The sequence below is a fragment of the Onychomys torridus genome, chromosome 8 (genome assembly GCF_903995425.1).
Source record: "Onychomys torridus chromosome 8, mOncTor1.1, whole genome shotgun sequence".
Classification (NCBI taxonomy): Eukaryota; Metazoa; Chordata; class Mammalia; order Rodentia; family Cricetidae; genus Onychomys; species Onychomys torridus.
In genome coordinates, this window is record NC_050450.1 from 4,482,317 (window position 1) to 4,496,508 (window position 14,192).

At 43.7% G+C, this 14,192-nt stretch overlaps 2 protein-coding genes across 3 annotated transcripts in view; both read left to right on the forward strand.

The window, feature by feature from the left end:
- Positions 1 to 519: 519 nt before the first annotated feature.
- On the forward strand, positions 520 to 949 carry LOC118590348 (DNA repair protein SWI5 homolog). Its single transcript, XM_036198281.1, is given in 2 exon segments — positions 520 to 594; positions 596 to 949. Coding segments are annotated over 2 exon segments (345 nt in total). The 3' UTR covers positions 866 to 949.
- A 1,940-nt stretch (positions 950 to 2,889) lies between these two features.
- Positions 2,890 to 14,192, forward strand: part of Mapk1 (mitogen-activated protein kinase 1) — a 63,566-nt gene continuing 52,263 nt past the window's right edge. For both annotated transcript variants that reach the window (XM_036195668.1, XM_036195669.1), the window contains exon 1: positions 2,890 to 3,059. In XM_036195668.1, the coding sequence (XP_036051561.1) occupies positions 2,950 to 3,059 (110 nt within the window). In that variant the 5' untranslated portion in view covers positions 2,890 to 2,949. The remainder of the gene's footprint in view (positions 3,060 to 14,192) is intronic.

Genomic DNA, 14,192 nt, shown 5'->3' on the forward strand with positions numbered 1-14,192 from the left:
CACAACAAAACCAGTATCAGAGCTTTATTAGGGAGAAGAGGGGACCGAAGAGAGTGTGGCCAGGCCTGTGGAAGGGACATGTGAGGAGGAGGGAAAGCAGAAAGAGAGGGGGAGGAGTCTGTGTCTGGCTTTTAAGGATTCTCCTTACACATGCGCAAATTGTGTGACCACACAGTGTGCATTTGCTCAATCACACAGTGCACTGACTACCATAAGACCTAAGACCCCTTGCTTAGCTACTAAACTGCCCTAGCCAATTAGAATGTACTAATTGTCGATGATCATGCACTCTATGAACATACATGTATAAGCCCATATGCACATGTGCAGGGGAATCCATAAGAAGCAAGACACAGGGTCAGTCGGTGGTCTCCATTCGCTGTTTTCTCATTACGTGAGGAGCCGAAGGCTGCTGTTTAACCCCAACCCTGGACTCTCCTACGCACCAGACGACCCCGCTCCGGGTGCCTCGGACCTCAGGGTTCAGGAGGACTGACTCAGGACTCTACCCAAGTTGCCATGGGCCCTTCACCGCATCAATCTCCCAAGCCTGAACAGACTGATGACAACAGCAGCGAGGAGTCTTTGAACTCTTGACATTCAGAAATTGAAGGAGAGGCTGGACATGCTGGACATGCTGGACAACGAGATTTCCCAGTTAGTAAAAGACTTACCTGATGGTAGCTCTCTGTTGCTCTTCCCCAGAGGCTACCGTGTGGGTGAACTGGAGAACCTTATCTCCCTCCTCCACGAATACAATGACATCAAGGACGTGGCACAGATGCTACTGGGAAAGCTGGCTCTGACCCGAGGTGTCACCACCAAGGAGTTATATCCAGATTTTGCTCTAGACCTGAGTGACTGAGCAGAGGCTTGCAGATTTTTATCTACAGCCCATGGGGACAGGTGGATGGGGACATGAAAAGCAAAGAGCCCAGACAGTACATTCATAGGGTTTCCAGACAAAAAGTGCTAGAAGCCCCAATTTCCTGAAGGTGCAAACTAAGTTTAGGGTGGGCCTAGAGAAGAGGGGTGGGGGGGGGATTGTCAGTGCTGAGGTTCCTAAAGGTACTTGTGAATGGAAAAAAAGAAGCAGCAGCAGCAGCAGGACACAGACCCCTCCCCCTCCTTTTCCTCTTCTCCCCTCCTCTCTGTGCACGTCTTTTCCAGGCCTGGTCATGCTCTCTTCTGTCCTCTCTTCTCTTAATAAAACTCTGATAGTGGGTTTTGTCATACCTCATGGCCTTTCTTGTATGGTAACTTAATAACATTTGCACCGCCACATTAAAACCAACACTAATATGATTGCTATTTGCTTAAGCCACTCATATCTGAGATGACCTAACTGCCCTAGGAACTCCCTTAGCTGTGCTAAAAAGGAGCCCACATATCACTCTTGGGGGTGTCCCATTTTGCCTTTATGTAGGATGGTTGACCCCAGCATGCTGGAAGCTATCTTGAGATAATAAACGCAGTTGCTGATTGCATATGTGGATGACTGTCTTTTGTGGGACTTCTCCAGTACCCTAACACCAGGGACAACAACAGGACAACAACCTGAGACACAAACTGTGTCACTCACTATCTTCCCATTGCTTGGCACCCACCTACTTTGAGATTCCAATTTTATTCTTCAATTTATTAGTGTTGTGACTGGTCTGACCCATGATATTTTTTTCTAAATCTTGTTCAGATGTTTCAGCAATTCTAACTGTGCTGTATTTCAGTATGCCCATCTGAGTTTCTGCTCATCTGTACCAAGCTGGTGTTATGTGATAAAACGCTTCCTGGGAAGACACAACACACACCTATTCACTAAAGATAGGGAGCTCAGGACCAAAGTATGAATACCACCAGATTTGAAGAGTGTCCTCCCAGCTGTTTTAAGTTGGTATAAACCTCTTCCAGGTGGGGAGCTGGTTTTTGCTTCTGCAGGCAGCTCCCTGAGTTCATCTGAGAGGGACTCAGATTTTTCTTACTCTGCAGAAGACTAGTCTGGTGAATCTGGTCAGTTTCAAGGACTTCCCAAAGTTCCCTTGAGTTGTCTGTTTACCTTCCTGTTTAAGGAGCTCCTCCACAGGATAGAATGTTTCAATCTCAGGAAACTGTTACACAACACCTGGTTCTCAGTCCCTGAATTCCAAAGTCTTTCTCCAGTGTCCCCACCACAACTCTCTAAACCTTCAATCCACTCTTTACTTCTTCACAACACTTAGAGTTAACTATCGTATTTTGTCTCTCTCTGGCTCCAACACTCGAAGTATTCAGCAAATCTTGAACAAACCTCTAATTAGGGGATTCAGTGCCTTGTGTTTTGATTTCCACTTATGTATCACATTTTTAGGTGTGAAAACATCTTTCTGGGTCTGGGTCATGCTTTTTGGTTTCTGTCTTAGTTTGGTAGTCTAAGATCATCAGAGAGTGGGCCACGGATTCCTAGAGGCCTATCTCAGGGGTCCAGTGGCTGGTATATGGTGAATCCTCCGGTCTCACGCCAAGTTCCTGGTCCTACACGAGTTCGTTCCGGACGCCTAGGTTTCAACCTGGCCTTCAAGAGCCACCTAGCGCCGGGTCCTCCAAACGCACCAGACGGCCCTCCCCCGCAGCCGCAGTGCTCCAGCCTGAGCTCGCTGCTTCCGCCGGCTCTCGAGACTCCGCCCCAGAGCCGCGAGGAGCCAATCATCGCGCACGCCCTTGACTCCGCCCCAGCGCCCCTCGACGCCAGCCCCTCCCCCCTCCCGCTCGCTGCCCGCCCGTCAGGCAAGAAGGCAGGCAGTGGTTCGACTGGCGGTCAGTTCTCTGCTCTGTGTTGTCCACATTCCTCGTCCCGGTCGCCGGCGGCGGCGGCTGCACGGGTAGCGGCGCGGTCCCTGCGGGAGGCGCTGCGCAAGCCGAGCGTCGGCCGCGAAGCGTCAAGCCCAACGCGGCGGCGGCAGCTAGGCAGCCAACATGGCGGCGGCGGCGGCGGGCCCGGAGATGGTCCGCGGGCAGGTGTTCGACGTGGGGCCGCGCTACACCAACCTCTCGTACATTGGAGAGGGCGCCTACGGCATGGTTTGGTGAGTGTCTGCGCTGGCTTGCAAGCCCGGCCTCACCCGGTCACCCCATGCCTCTGCCCGTGGCTGCTCTGGACGCACCCGCGGCCCTTCCCGCGCCTTGGCCTCGCGTTCTGTGGCGACCTGGACTCCTGACTTCTCTGGCCCACATTCACGGAGCCCGTCGAGGCTTAGGTGTTGCCGGGGTGCTTCCTGGGCTGACCCTCGTTTGCCGTTAGAAGGGCAGCGCACATTGAGACCAGGACTTGGTCTCAAGCTCGTACTTTTGAGTCTTCTCCCTCGGGACGGGAACGGAAGTGCACCGTGTCCCCTAATTTATAGCATTATAGCCGCCTTCTTTTGACATTAGATTGTAAAACCAGGAATTCCATCACATGCTTGTCCGTGGTGGTGGTGGTGGAGGCGGCCGTGGTTTTGCAAGCCAGAATCCTCAGCTTGTGTGCTGAACACCACAATATTTTTCTTCCCTTCCTTCTGTATACGTGAACAGTTTCACAAAATACCTTTAGTGGAGCTAATGATGCGTTTCTACTCAGCTTTCTAAAAAGCATTAATGACACCAGCGTTGGGTGTGCGGATATTTAAATCTTGAAGTTTCAAAATGGATTTAAATATCGTATCGGTTGCGTTTCAGGAAGGATAAGCCAGCATTACTTTTAGAGTTATTAAGCTGTATTTGGAATTGGGCCTAATTTGACTTTAAATTACTCCTTCGTTACCATCAAGAGCTCTTTCTTAACACCGTAAATGTATCCAGACGTTTTAGCCCAATTTACTGCGGCCATTTCCCCTTCACATTTTAGTGTTCAGTACATATACAGCCCTAATAGTTCTTGTATGGTCCCTTGCAGGATTTCTCACCTGATTGTGGAATGATAGGTGTATTGTTTTTATTAAAACAAGCTATTTGTGTTTTGTACGTTGAAACTTGGGGAAGTAAATTTTATCCCTAAATTTGTGTCTTTTGTGCCAAATAAAGTAAACAAATTTATTGAAGATCTCTGAGATAGACACTCTGCATAGTTTAATTTTACCAGGCTAGCCATCTTGAGGGAAAAAAGAGCCTCTTTCAGATAAGGTAATGAAAGGAAGTCCGTTCCTAAGGACGCAAAACTAGAATCAGGCTTTGATATAGACAGGTTCTGTTTCAAATGCTGCAGCTTTTCAGTCATTACACACGCCTTTCCTTGATGTTATTAATAATCTCAGGACTTAGGCATATTTTCCTGGTGAACAAGTCTGTTTCAGAAATGCTTTCAAATTCGAATGGTCATACTTTTATCAATGCCAGGAAAGTTGTATTTTTTACCAAGTGTCTTAACTAGATAGAATAATTAACGTTCTTCTTAAAAAGACTCATGAATAATTATATTTTCCTCATGAACAAAATATTTCATAGTGTACAGCTGTGAAGATAAAAGTGAACTGGTCTTGGGAGTCAAAAGAGAAATTAAATTAGGTCACAATTAAAGACCTTATAAAGGAATGGAGAACAAATACTTCCCACATCACATCTGTCTTGCACATATTACTGTTCTTGCACCTGCTGGTAAACATGCCAGTAACTCTTATTATAGATATTCGAACATTGCCTGTCATAGTCTCATTTACTTTAAAAATGAGCTTATTTTAAATAGGGACAGGAAATTTATGTCAGTTGGACTCCTCCCCTCACCCCTGTTTGATAAGATGGATTATTTAGATCCTGCTACTATTGCTACTGTGGAGTTACTTGGCCTTTGAAGTTTCCAGCTGCTGTGCAAAGTTCTCTTTAAAATTAAAATTTTAGGGGCTGGAGGGATGAATCAGCAGTTAAGAGCACTTGCTGCTCTGGGTTTGATTCCTAGCACTCACATGGCAGCTTACAACTCTCTGTTACTCCATTTTCAGAGGATCAGATCCCTTAAAAATAGATTTGAGCAAAACATCTATATGCATGAAATAAATTTAAAAATACAAATTTTAATTTTAAGAAAAATTCAGATGTAATTGGAATTTGAATCCTGGGTCTATCCTTTTCTCTTCAGTTGATAACATATCTTAGTATTTATAAAATATTATTTTTTAATATTTATTTATTTAATGTATATGAGTGCTCTGTAGACTTTATGACAGAAGAGGGCATCAGATCCCACTAGAGATGGTTGTGAGCCACCATGTGGTTGCTGGGAATTGAACTCAGGACCTCTGGAAGAGCCAGTGCTCTTAACCTCTGAGCCATCTCTCCAGCCCGAATATTCTTAATTATAGAGGGTGTCTTGGCTTAAATGTCTGCTTGAATAGTTATCTTCTTTAAAAAGCTGGAGAGATGGCTTAGTGGTTAAGAGAACCTTCAGATCCCAGCATCTGCACACATGTGCATAGAAAACTCAATGAGTGCCAGGCAGTGGTGGCGCATACCTTTAATCCCAGCACTTGGGAGGCAGAGCCAGGAGGATCTCTGTGAGTTTGAGGCCAGCCTGGTCTACAGAGCAAGAATCAGGACAGACACCAAAACTACACAGAGAAACCCTGTCTCAAAAAAAAAAGGAAACTCAGTGGGTAAACATACATACATACATAGTAAAAAAAAAAATATATATATATATTTTGAGCTGAGGATCAAACCCAGGGCCTTGCTCTTGCTAGGCAAGAGCTCTACCACTGAGCCAAATACCCAACCCAAAAATTAATTTTTAAAGTCACTAAAAATAAGGGATTTTTCAGCTATTCTTTAGCAGGATTTTCCCTAAAGCAGTTTGTTGGAAATTGTGACTATTTTGTTTAGGTTCCCTTTCCTAATTATCATGTAGAAGACAAAAAGATAAAGTGTGGTGGTGGGTGCTCAGCACTTGAGGGTTTCTCCTAGAATTCAGTTCCAACCGCCACAGCTCCAAATAATCCGGTGCCTCTGACCTCTTGTTGGGTACCTGTGTGCATGCACATATATGCATGCATATGAATACACATAATTAGAAATGTTTTTTTAAAAGAAAGTAAGACTGGATTTTGAGTTGGGCGTTTCAGAGTGGGTGTGATTTTGATTGTCAGATAATAGGAACAAGTAACAGCATGAGCTGTTGAATCTAATCTTAGAAAAGTACTCAGGTGAAAACTGCAGAGGACTCCATAATGGCAAAAGGAAGTGATTTTACTTGTTGAATGGGAAAGAAAGCACTGATGTCTTCGAGAATCAGTCATGATCAAATTTAAATTTTGGTGGTGATACAGAAATGAGGCCATTGTAGCCCTCTCAAGGTGCAGCAATTCGGTGTCAGTGGAGGTAAGGACTCTTAAGCAGACAGAATCAGTCAGAGGAGCTCTTGCGGCAGTGATAAAGAAAAAGGAAGAGCAGAAGCAAAGCAGTGTGATTGAAAGATAAGCATGGAAGAAAGATGGGCTTGGGTTTTGAAGATTGCTGAGCTAATGTGAGACATGGCTTAGTATTGGGGCCCTAATCCAAGAGGGGGTATGGTAGGCACGGTGGCTTTATCAGGGAGAAATGGTGGTTTCTGTGTCAGCTTATTGAGTTTGTAGACCACTAATGGCTATACAGAGAGCATCTTGAAGTTTGTAACAAGGGAGCAGGAACTAATGATGCAGATTTGTATACAGAGGCTGGAGAGATGGCTCAGCATTAAGAGCATTTGTTATTCTTACAGAGGGCTTGGGTTCAATTCCCAGAACCCACATGGTAGCTCACAACTGCCCTTAACTCCAGTTCTAAGGGATCTGACCTCCTCTTCTGGCTACACAGATACCACGCATGCACATGATGCACAAACATACAAGCAGACAAAACACACAGAAAACATAAATCTTAAGAGAGAGAGAGAGAGAGAACTTTGTGTACAGTGAGTGATAGTTAAAATCTTGAGTGGAAGAGCACAGATTACTATTTGAGGCATTGGTTTCTTAACATTGTCAGCATACATGTTCAACATCATTTTAGTATATTTGGTAGATTTTCAGAGGGGTTCATGGTCCCCAGTATGAGTAAGAACCACTGAGGTAGAGCAGGGGGAATAAAAGTGTCACTGCAAAGAAGAGAAACCTGAGAATTGGTGAACTTGTATAGAAGAATGGCAGAGACAAGAAGGAAGGAATGGAAGCCGTGTGCTTGCTTGTCTACCAAAATGACTAAGTTCAATTAAAAAAAAAAAGTATTTCAATTGTGTGTGTGTGTGTGTCTGTCTGTCCGTCCGTCCGTCCGTCCGTCCTTCCGTCCGTCCTTGGAGGCTGAAAGGAGTAAAGAGGCTCTGTGAGCCACTTGATGTGTGCTGTGGATATCACTCTGTATAAATAAAGTGCTGATTGGCTAGTAGCCAGGCAGGAAGGATAGGGTAGGCGGGACAAGGAAGAGGAGAAGCCTGGAAAACTCTAACTAGATGTGGGTACTGGAAACTGAACTGGGGTTCTTTGTAGGGAGCCAGCACCTCAAAGCCCTGAGATATCTCTCCAGCCCTGGGTAAGTTTTAATTTTGAAATATTGTTTCTGTATGTGACAAAGGGGTTGGGGGATTCTTAATTTAAGGTCAGGCTATTGGAAGTGATGAGAAAACACCTGAGAACTGAGACAGGGAGATATCTGCCTTGAGGTGTCAATCAAAGGCAAGCCACAGAGAGGACAGAAACTGGTGAAAGGGACCAGAAAACCAAAGACTGATGCTGTCACAGGAACCCAAGGACATGGTGGTCATTAAAGGGTCACTACAGGGAACAAAAGAATGCAGCTGAAGACAAGTTACCATATTTTCCACTCTAAAATAAAAAGGTGTGTTCCTTTTCCTGATAGTACAGTATTTTGTTTTAAGATTTGGTGATTAAAGTATTCACTTACAAGTCACTTACTATGCGCTTTGTTTTGGGGTGTGTGTGTTTTAAGAAGTATGTATCAAATCTAACCCTCAAGCAATTGTAAAAAAATTTTCTTTTGTTCTTTTCTGTGAGGTGATTTGGGAGTATTAGGTAATTCCTAGGACATAGCTAGGAGTATGACTCTGTGACTTGAGGGAGCCTGGGAGTATATCTCAGTGGTAAAAGGCTTGGGCCTGATATGTGGGACACAACCCATTCTGTCTCATTCAGAAGATTATAGAGTTAGGGGTAGGGCACTGGGAGTCAGTGGTGGCGCTTAGCATTCCCTGGGGTTCATCTCCAGTGTTGAAAACAAATAGGGAGGGAGGATGAAGTTGGGAAAATAAATGGCTTCAGTAACAAAAATATTACATACTTTTTCTTGCATCTCATTTTAGCCTTCTTGAAACTGTTCATATATATAAAATCATGTGCTCAGGAAGAGCTTATCAAACACAGGATTCGCTTGGTTCCTGCATGGTGGTAATTTTGTCTGAATAGGATATACTTGGGCAGTAACACTGACTGCCAGTGCTATACAGGAGGGATGCATGGAGTGCTGGGTAATGGAAGGCGTTTCAGATGTTGCACTTAGTGTTAATGTATGAGTAGTTTACCTTTAAAAATGCTTTCTAGGTAGAGAAATAATACATGGAAAGGCACAGCAGCATGAAAATAGCATATGTGGTCAGGCAAACCACAGAGTGCTACAGCTAAGAGTAAAGGACACCTCAGGGAGAAAGGTGTGGTTAATATGAAAGCTGCGAGTTTGAACTTGGTGTTGTAGATGACTAGGACTCATCAAAGGATGGCCTTTTCTGCCATTCCTCATAAAGTTTGTGTCTTCTGCCTGCTGTCTACTCTTGCTTTTATTTCTGGTTTGTGTGTGTTTTGAGAAAGGGTAACTGACTTACTCTGTGACTGAGGGGGCCTTGAACTCCTGGTCTCTGGCACAAGTGCTAGGATTATAGGGTGTGACACCACACCCAGCTTGGGATTCAGAGACTCAGATTTAGTTGCTAAACTAATAAGTCTTAGGTCATATTTAGAGCCTAGAAAACATCACACAAACATCAGAAATACAGTGTTTCTCAACAGTCCAGGTCATAAACTTTTTGATACAGTCCCTAAGGTACTCCTGGTAGTTGTTAACTGTTACATGAATTTACTTGGATTGTTTTCAGTTCTTAGGTATTCTGTAGGTTCTAATGAAAAGCATCCAAGTTTCCCCAGCAACTGTATGTACTTACTAATTTAAAAAAAAAAAAAAAAAAAGTTGAAGCTAGGCACAGTAGCCCACACCTTTAATCCAGCACTGGGAAGCAGAGGCAAGCAACTCTCTGTGAGTTCAAAGCCAACCTTGTCTATATAGTGAGACCTTGTCTCAATAAAAACAGTTGAGAGAAGAAAAGCGGGAAGGGGGGATGGGCCAGTTAAAGGGTAGGAAGAGGTCTTAGTGGCTAAAGTTTTTTGCAAGCCTGATGACCTGAATTTGGATCTTTGGAACCCATGTAAAAGACAAACATGGTGGCATATGTTTGTAATTAGAGCACTCCTGAACATGAGATGGGAGGTGAGACAAAAGATTACCTCAGAAGCTCATGGGCCAGCTAGCCTAGAGCATGCAGCACAGTGGCAAATAAAAGACCCTGCTTCAAAGACCCTTTGGGTCCGCTCACCTCCAGCTCACCTCCACATGTGTGTCCTCTCACACAAATAAGTCTTTGAAAACATTTTCTTGAATGTTTTTCCTGAATCCTCTTCTTTTACTCCTTTTTCATTTTGGGTTCCCACACTGAGAGATGCCTAAAAATATGTCCAGTAGCTTCATTGCTTCTGTTTGCACTAGTGAAGACTGACTGCCTGAGTTTTGAAATGGCCCACTCTGCCAGGAGAAAGATGCCAGGAGGATTGTGACTCCAGGCTTTATGAACTGTGAGCAGAACCACTAAAAGAGAAAGCTACAAACAGCAAAGTTGGGGCGGGGGAGGATGTGTTCTGTCTGTTTTCAAACTGCCGCCTTTCCCAGGGCCTTCGGAGCCTTACCTCATGGACAATCTCAGGTTCAGCATTTTCCTCCCTGTCGAGCAGCACCACTTTCCTTCTCCCTGTCCTTCTCCTCCCCCGCTTTTTTGTTTCCCTTTCATTCATCTGTTAGCTTCCACATGTGATTATTAGGACCAGCAGCATAAGGCAAGGCCTTGGCTACTTTAAAAGCATTAGAGCGTCCACAAGATGACCTGCATATGTGTTACAGTCATGCAACTTGGTCCTCTTACAGTGGGAACAGGGACCATCTCCAGCTCTTTTACAGGCCTTTGTGACCCTACTCCTCATACTGGGTCACCTTGCCCAGCCTTAATACATGGAGGTACTCAGTCTTACTGCAACTTGATATGCCATATTTTGTGGATACTCATGGGAGGCCTGCCCTTTCCTAACCAGAAATGGAGGAGGAGTGGATTGTGGGGTGGGAACAAAAGAAATGTGGAAGCGGGGACTAGGAAGAGAGGAGGGAGGGGAAACTGTGGCCAGGATGTAAAAGAAATAAATTTATTGGGGGTCAATGGAATAGATTATTCTCTAAGATCCCTGTGTTGGTTTGAATGAAAATGTTCTCCATAGGCTTGTGTATTTGAACACTTGGCTTCCAATTGGTGGCATTGTTTGGGAAGGTTTAGAAGGTGTGACCTTGTTGGGAGAAGTATGTCTCTGGAGGTGGGCTTTCCGGATCCAAGGTGCCCTCTCTGTTTCCTGCTTGTGGTCCAAGATGTGTACTCTTAGCTTGCTGTTACAGCCATCGTGCCTGCTGCCTGCAGCCGTGCTGTCTCTGCTGTTGAGGACTTTGACCCTTCCGAATCCATAAACTAAAGTGAACTCTTCCTTAAGCCGTCTTGGTCACAGTGTCTTATCACAGCAACAGAGAAGTCTCAGGGCAGGTCCTGAGTCAGGAACCTATAGTAGGAACTAAAAAGTGATGTGTCACAGAATCTGCCATAGCCATAGACTGTAGTTTAAACCTGTCTTAATTCGCCTAGTTTCACATTCATGCCCGTTCCTTTTTTAAATTTATAAATAATGAAACTGCCTTAGGTTAAGAACTCACTAGCCTTACTATATAGAGACCTGGTTAGCCTCAAAAGTGGAGTAATCCATGCCTCTGCCTACTGGATACTGACTGGGATTACAGGCGTGAACAACTACACCCAGCTCGAGAGACATTTCCTGGGTGTTTGTGTACATATGTGTGAAGGTCAGAAGTTGATGTCTGTTGTACTCACTTGTGAGGAGACAGTTTGATTTATTGAGCATACTGCAAGAGTCAGCAGGCTGAGTAGTCACTAGAGAGCTGCCTAGCTCTGCCTTACCTTTCTTTCTTCCTCCCCCCTTCCCTTTCTCTGTCTCTGTCTCTCTCTCTGAGTTCAGTCTCACTGAACTTGGAGATCATCCATTTGCCTAGATTAGCTGACCAGTAAGCTCTAGTAATTCCCTTGAATCTACCTCCTAAATGCTGGGGTTACAGGTATGCACAGTCACGCCTGGCTTCTTATATGGGCGAAAGGATTTGAATTCACATCCTCGTGTTTGTTCAGCTAGCACCCTGCTATATTAAGCCATATCCCCAGAGACATTCTTGACCATACTTTCTAAGGTTAGTGTCCTGATGCCTGGCTGTAGCACTTACTCCAGCATTTTAGCTTGTTTATGGTGTCTCTTCAGTGCAGTGAGGAATGGCATGGGTTTTGTCCACTTACATTCAGCTGTGGAAAATTATCCAGCACTTGTATGTTGTGAGGACTTGGTGAAGTGTTGAATGCCTGAATACCTGGTGCATTTGTCTCTTTTCTTGTTACTGATAAAATACCTAACAAGCAGTTTGGGTCTAAAAGGTAGCTCAGCAGGCATAATCCTGACTACTTGAATTAGATCCTCAGACCATGTGGGGAGAGAGCACCGCCACCTCCTGCAAATTGTCCTCTGAACTCCACATATACGCTGTGACATGCTCGTATCCACGCCCATTTAAAAAACAATTAATTCAGGGTTTTATTGTTTTGTTTTGTTTTAGAAAAAGCTGCAGAATAGTTTCATGCTGAATGAGTCTAGAGCCATGACGGTTATATGTAGTACTCTATTCTGAATTGGCAAGACTAGATTGGAATCTAAACATTAGGTTGCTGGTAATGTATCAAATGTTGATGAGTTTGGAGCTTGTGTTTTAATTATGTTGGTAAGAAATGCATACTAAAATAATAGGTCAGGTGACATCATTGGCAGACTTATTTTGAAGAATGGTATTTTGTTTCTCTTCAGTTAAAAGTTGTGAGTTACTCTGAGGAAGGTGTTTGTATAAATTATTTGCCAAAATTTGAGAGGAGCCTTGAAGACACTAGCTGGAGGAACTTTGGCCTGGAAACCAGCAGATCCAAATCCAGGTCCTGTGCTTCAACAAATACGAAAATATTTGCTTGCTTTTCAGTCTAGAAGTGTTAAAATCTATCTTAAAATTTATATATTTTTCCCATTAAATCATCTTTGTTTCTATTCCATTGTTTGAATCAGCTGATTTAAAACAAACACAAGTTTAGACCTTTCCTTCGGGGTCAAAATGTATGATGGTAGGCCATCATGGCACATGGCTACAGTCGCACTACCAGCTGTTGGGAAGTGGAGGAAAGAGACTAGCATGGGCTGCAGAGCAAGACCATATCTCAAAAAGGGGAAAAAAATTGATACTTACCGCGTCAGTGACAGAACAGCTAACTGCTATATTAAAACTGGTACAGCTGAGGATTTGGCTCAGTGGTAGGATGTTTTTGCCTAGTGTGTGTGAGGCCCCTGATTTGATGCCCAGTGGTTCTTGACCTTCCCGATCCTTTAATACAGCTACTCGTGTTGTGGTGACCCCAACCATAAAATTATTTTCATTGCTACCTCATTAACTGTAATTTTGCTATTGTTATGAATCATAATGTAAACATCTGTTGTCTAGTGGTCTTAGGCAGCCCCTCTGAAAGGGTCGTTTGACCACCAAGTTGAGAAACGCCTTTAAAAAAAAAGAGTCACCAAAATGTGACTGGACATTCTGCCTGTGATAACATTTTCCTAGTATTTTGGAGTTTTTGTTTTGTTTTATTATTTTTAATTGTTGTCTGAGCATGCAGATACCTGCAAAGGCCAGAGGTGTTAGATCCCCTGGAGCTGGAGTTAAAAAAAAAAAAAAAAAAAAAAAAAAAAAACAAGTTGTGAGCTGCCTGGTTTGGATGCTGGGAACCCAGAACCAGAGGTCCTCTGGAAAGCAGTGGGTGCTCTTAACTGCCAAGTTATCTTTTCAGTCCCTTTTTTGCTTGTTTGAGTCAGGGTCCCACTTTGTAGACTGGGTTAACCTCAAACTCAGACCCATTTGCCTCTCTGCCTCCTTCGTGCTGGATTAAAGGCATGCACCACCACCGCCGCCCAGCACATTTTTGAACTTTCAGAAAATTCTGAATGATGGCATTTCCACCTTTGCCTGTTTTTAATTGCAGCTATAAAAATGTACACTGCATTATTTTACAATGCTGGTTTAAGTTTGCTAGTAAATGATAGTGCATGTACATGTGTGTGTTAACATTACAACCAGGCCCTTGTACCTGTTAGGCAAGTTCTCTTCTGCTGAGCAGCATTGCCAACTAGTTTACTGGTTTTCTCATTTGTTTACAGAGAGCAGGAGACATGTTCCTTTTCTTATTCTCCTATTTTTGTAAAGTTAGAATGGATTGATTTCTTAAAAGCTTGATAGAATTTGCTTATAAAACAGGTTGGACTTGGGTGGTTTTTGTTTTTCCAGCTAGTTTGATTTTTGTATGAAACTACTTATATTCAAAATTATTTCTGAATGGTTATATGAATGTTTTCACTTTATTTCTTTTTTTAAGTTTTTTTAAAATTTATTTGTATGTGCATTGGTGTGAGGTTGTTGGACCCTTGAGTTACTGACAGTTGGGAGCTGCTATGTGGGTGCTGGGAATTAATTCCTGGGTGCTGTGTGTGTCCATTCATCCGTCCGTCCACGCATGCACATGCCTAGTAGTAAGTACCCTTTGAGGTCAGAAGGCACCAGGTTTCAAACTGGAGTTGATGGTTGTGAGGCACCATATGGGTGCTGGGAACCAAACCTGAGCCCTGTGAAAGCTTCAGGGGCTTTGACCACTGAACCTCTCTGTAGCCCCTTTCAGATTCTTTTCACTGTATTGTTTTCCAGAAATTCATTTATGCCTGTATTTATTGAAGTTATTTTAATTTGAGCTTTTACTCAAA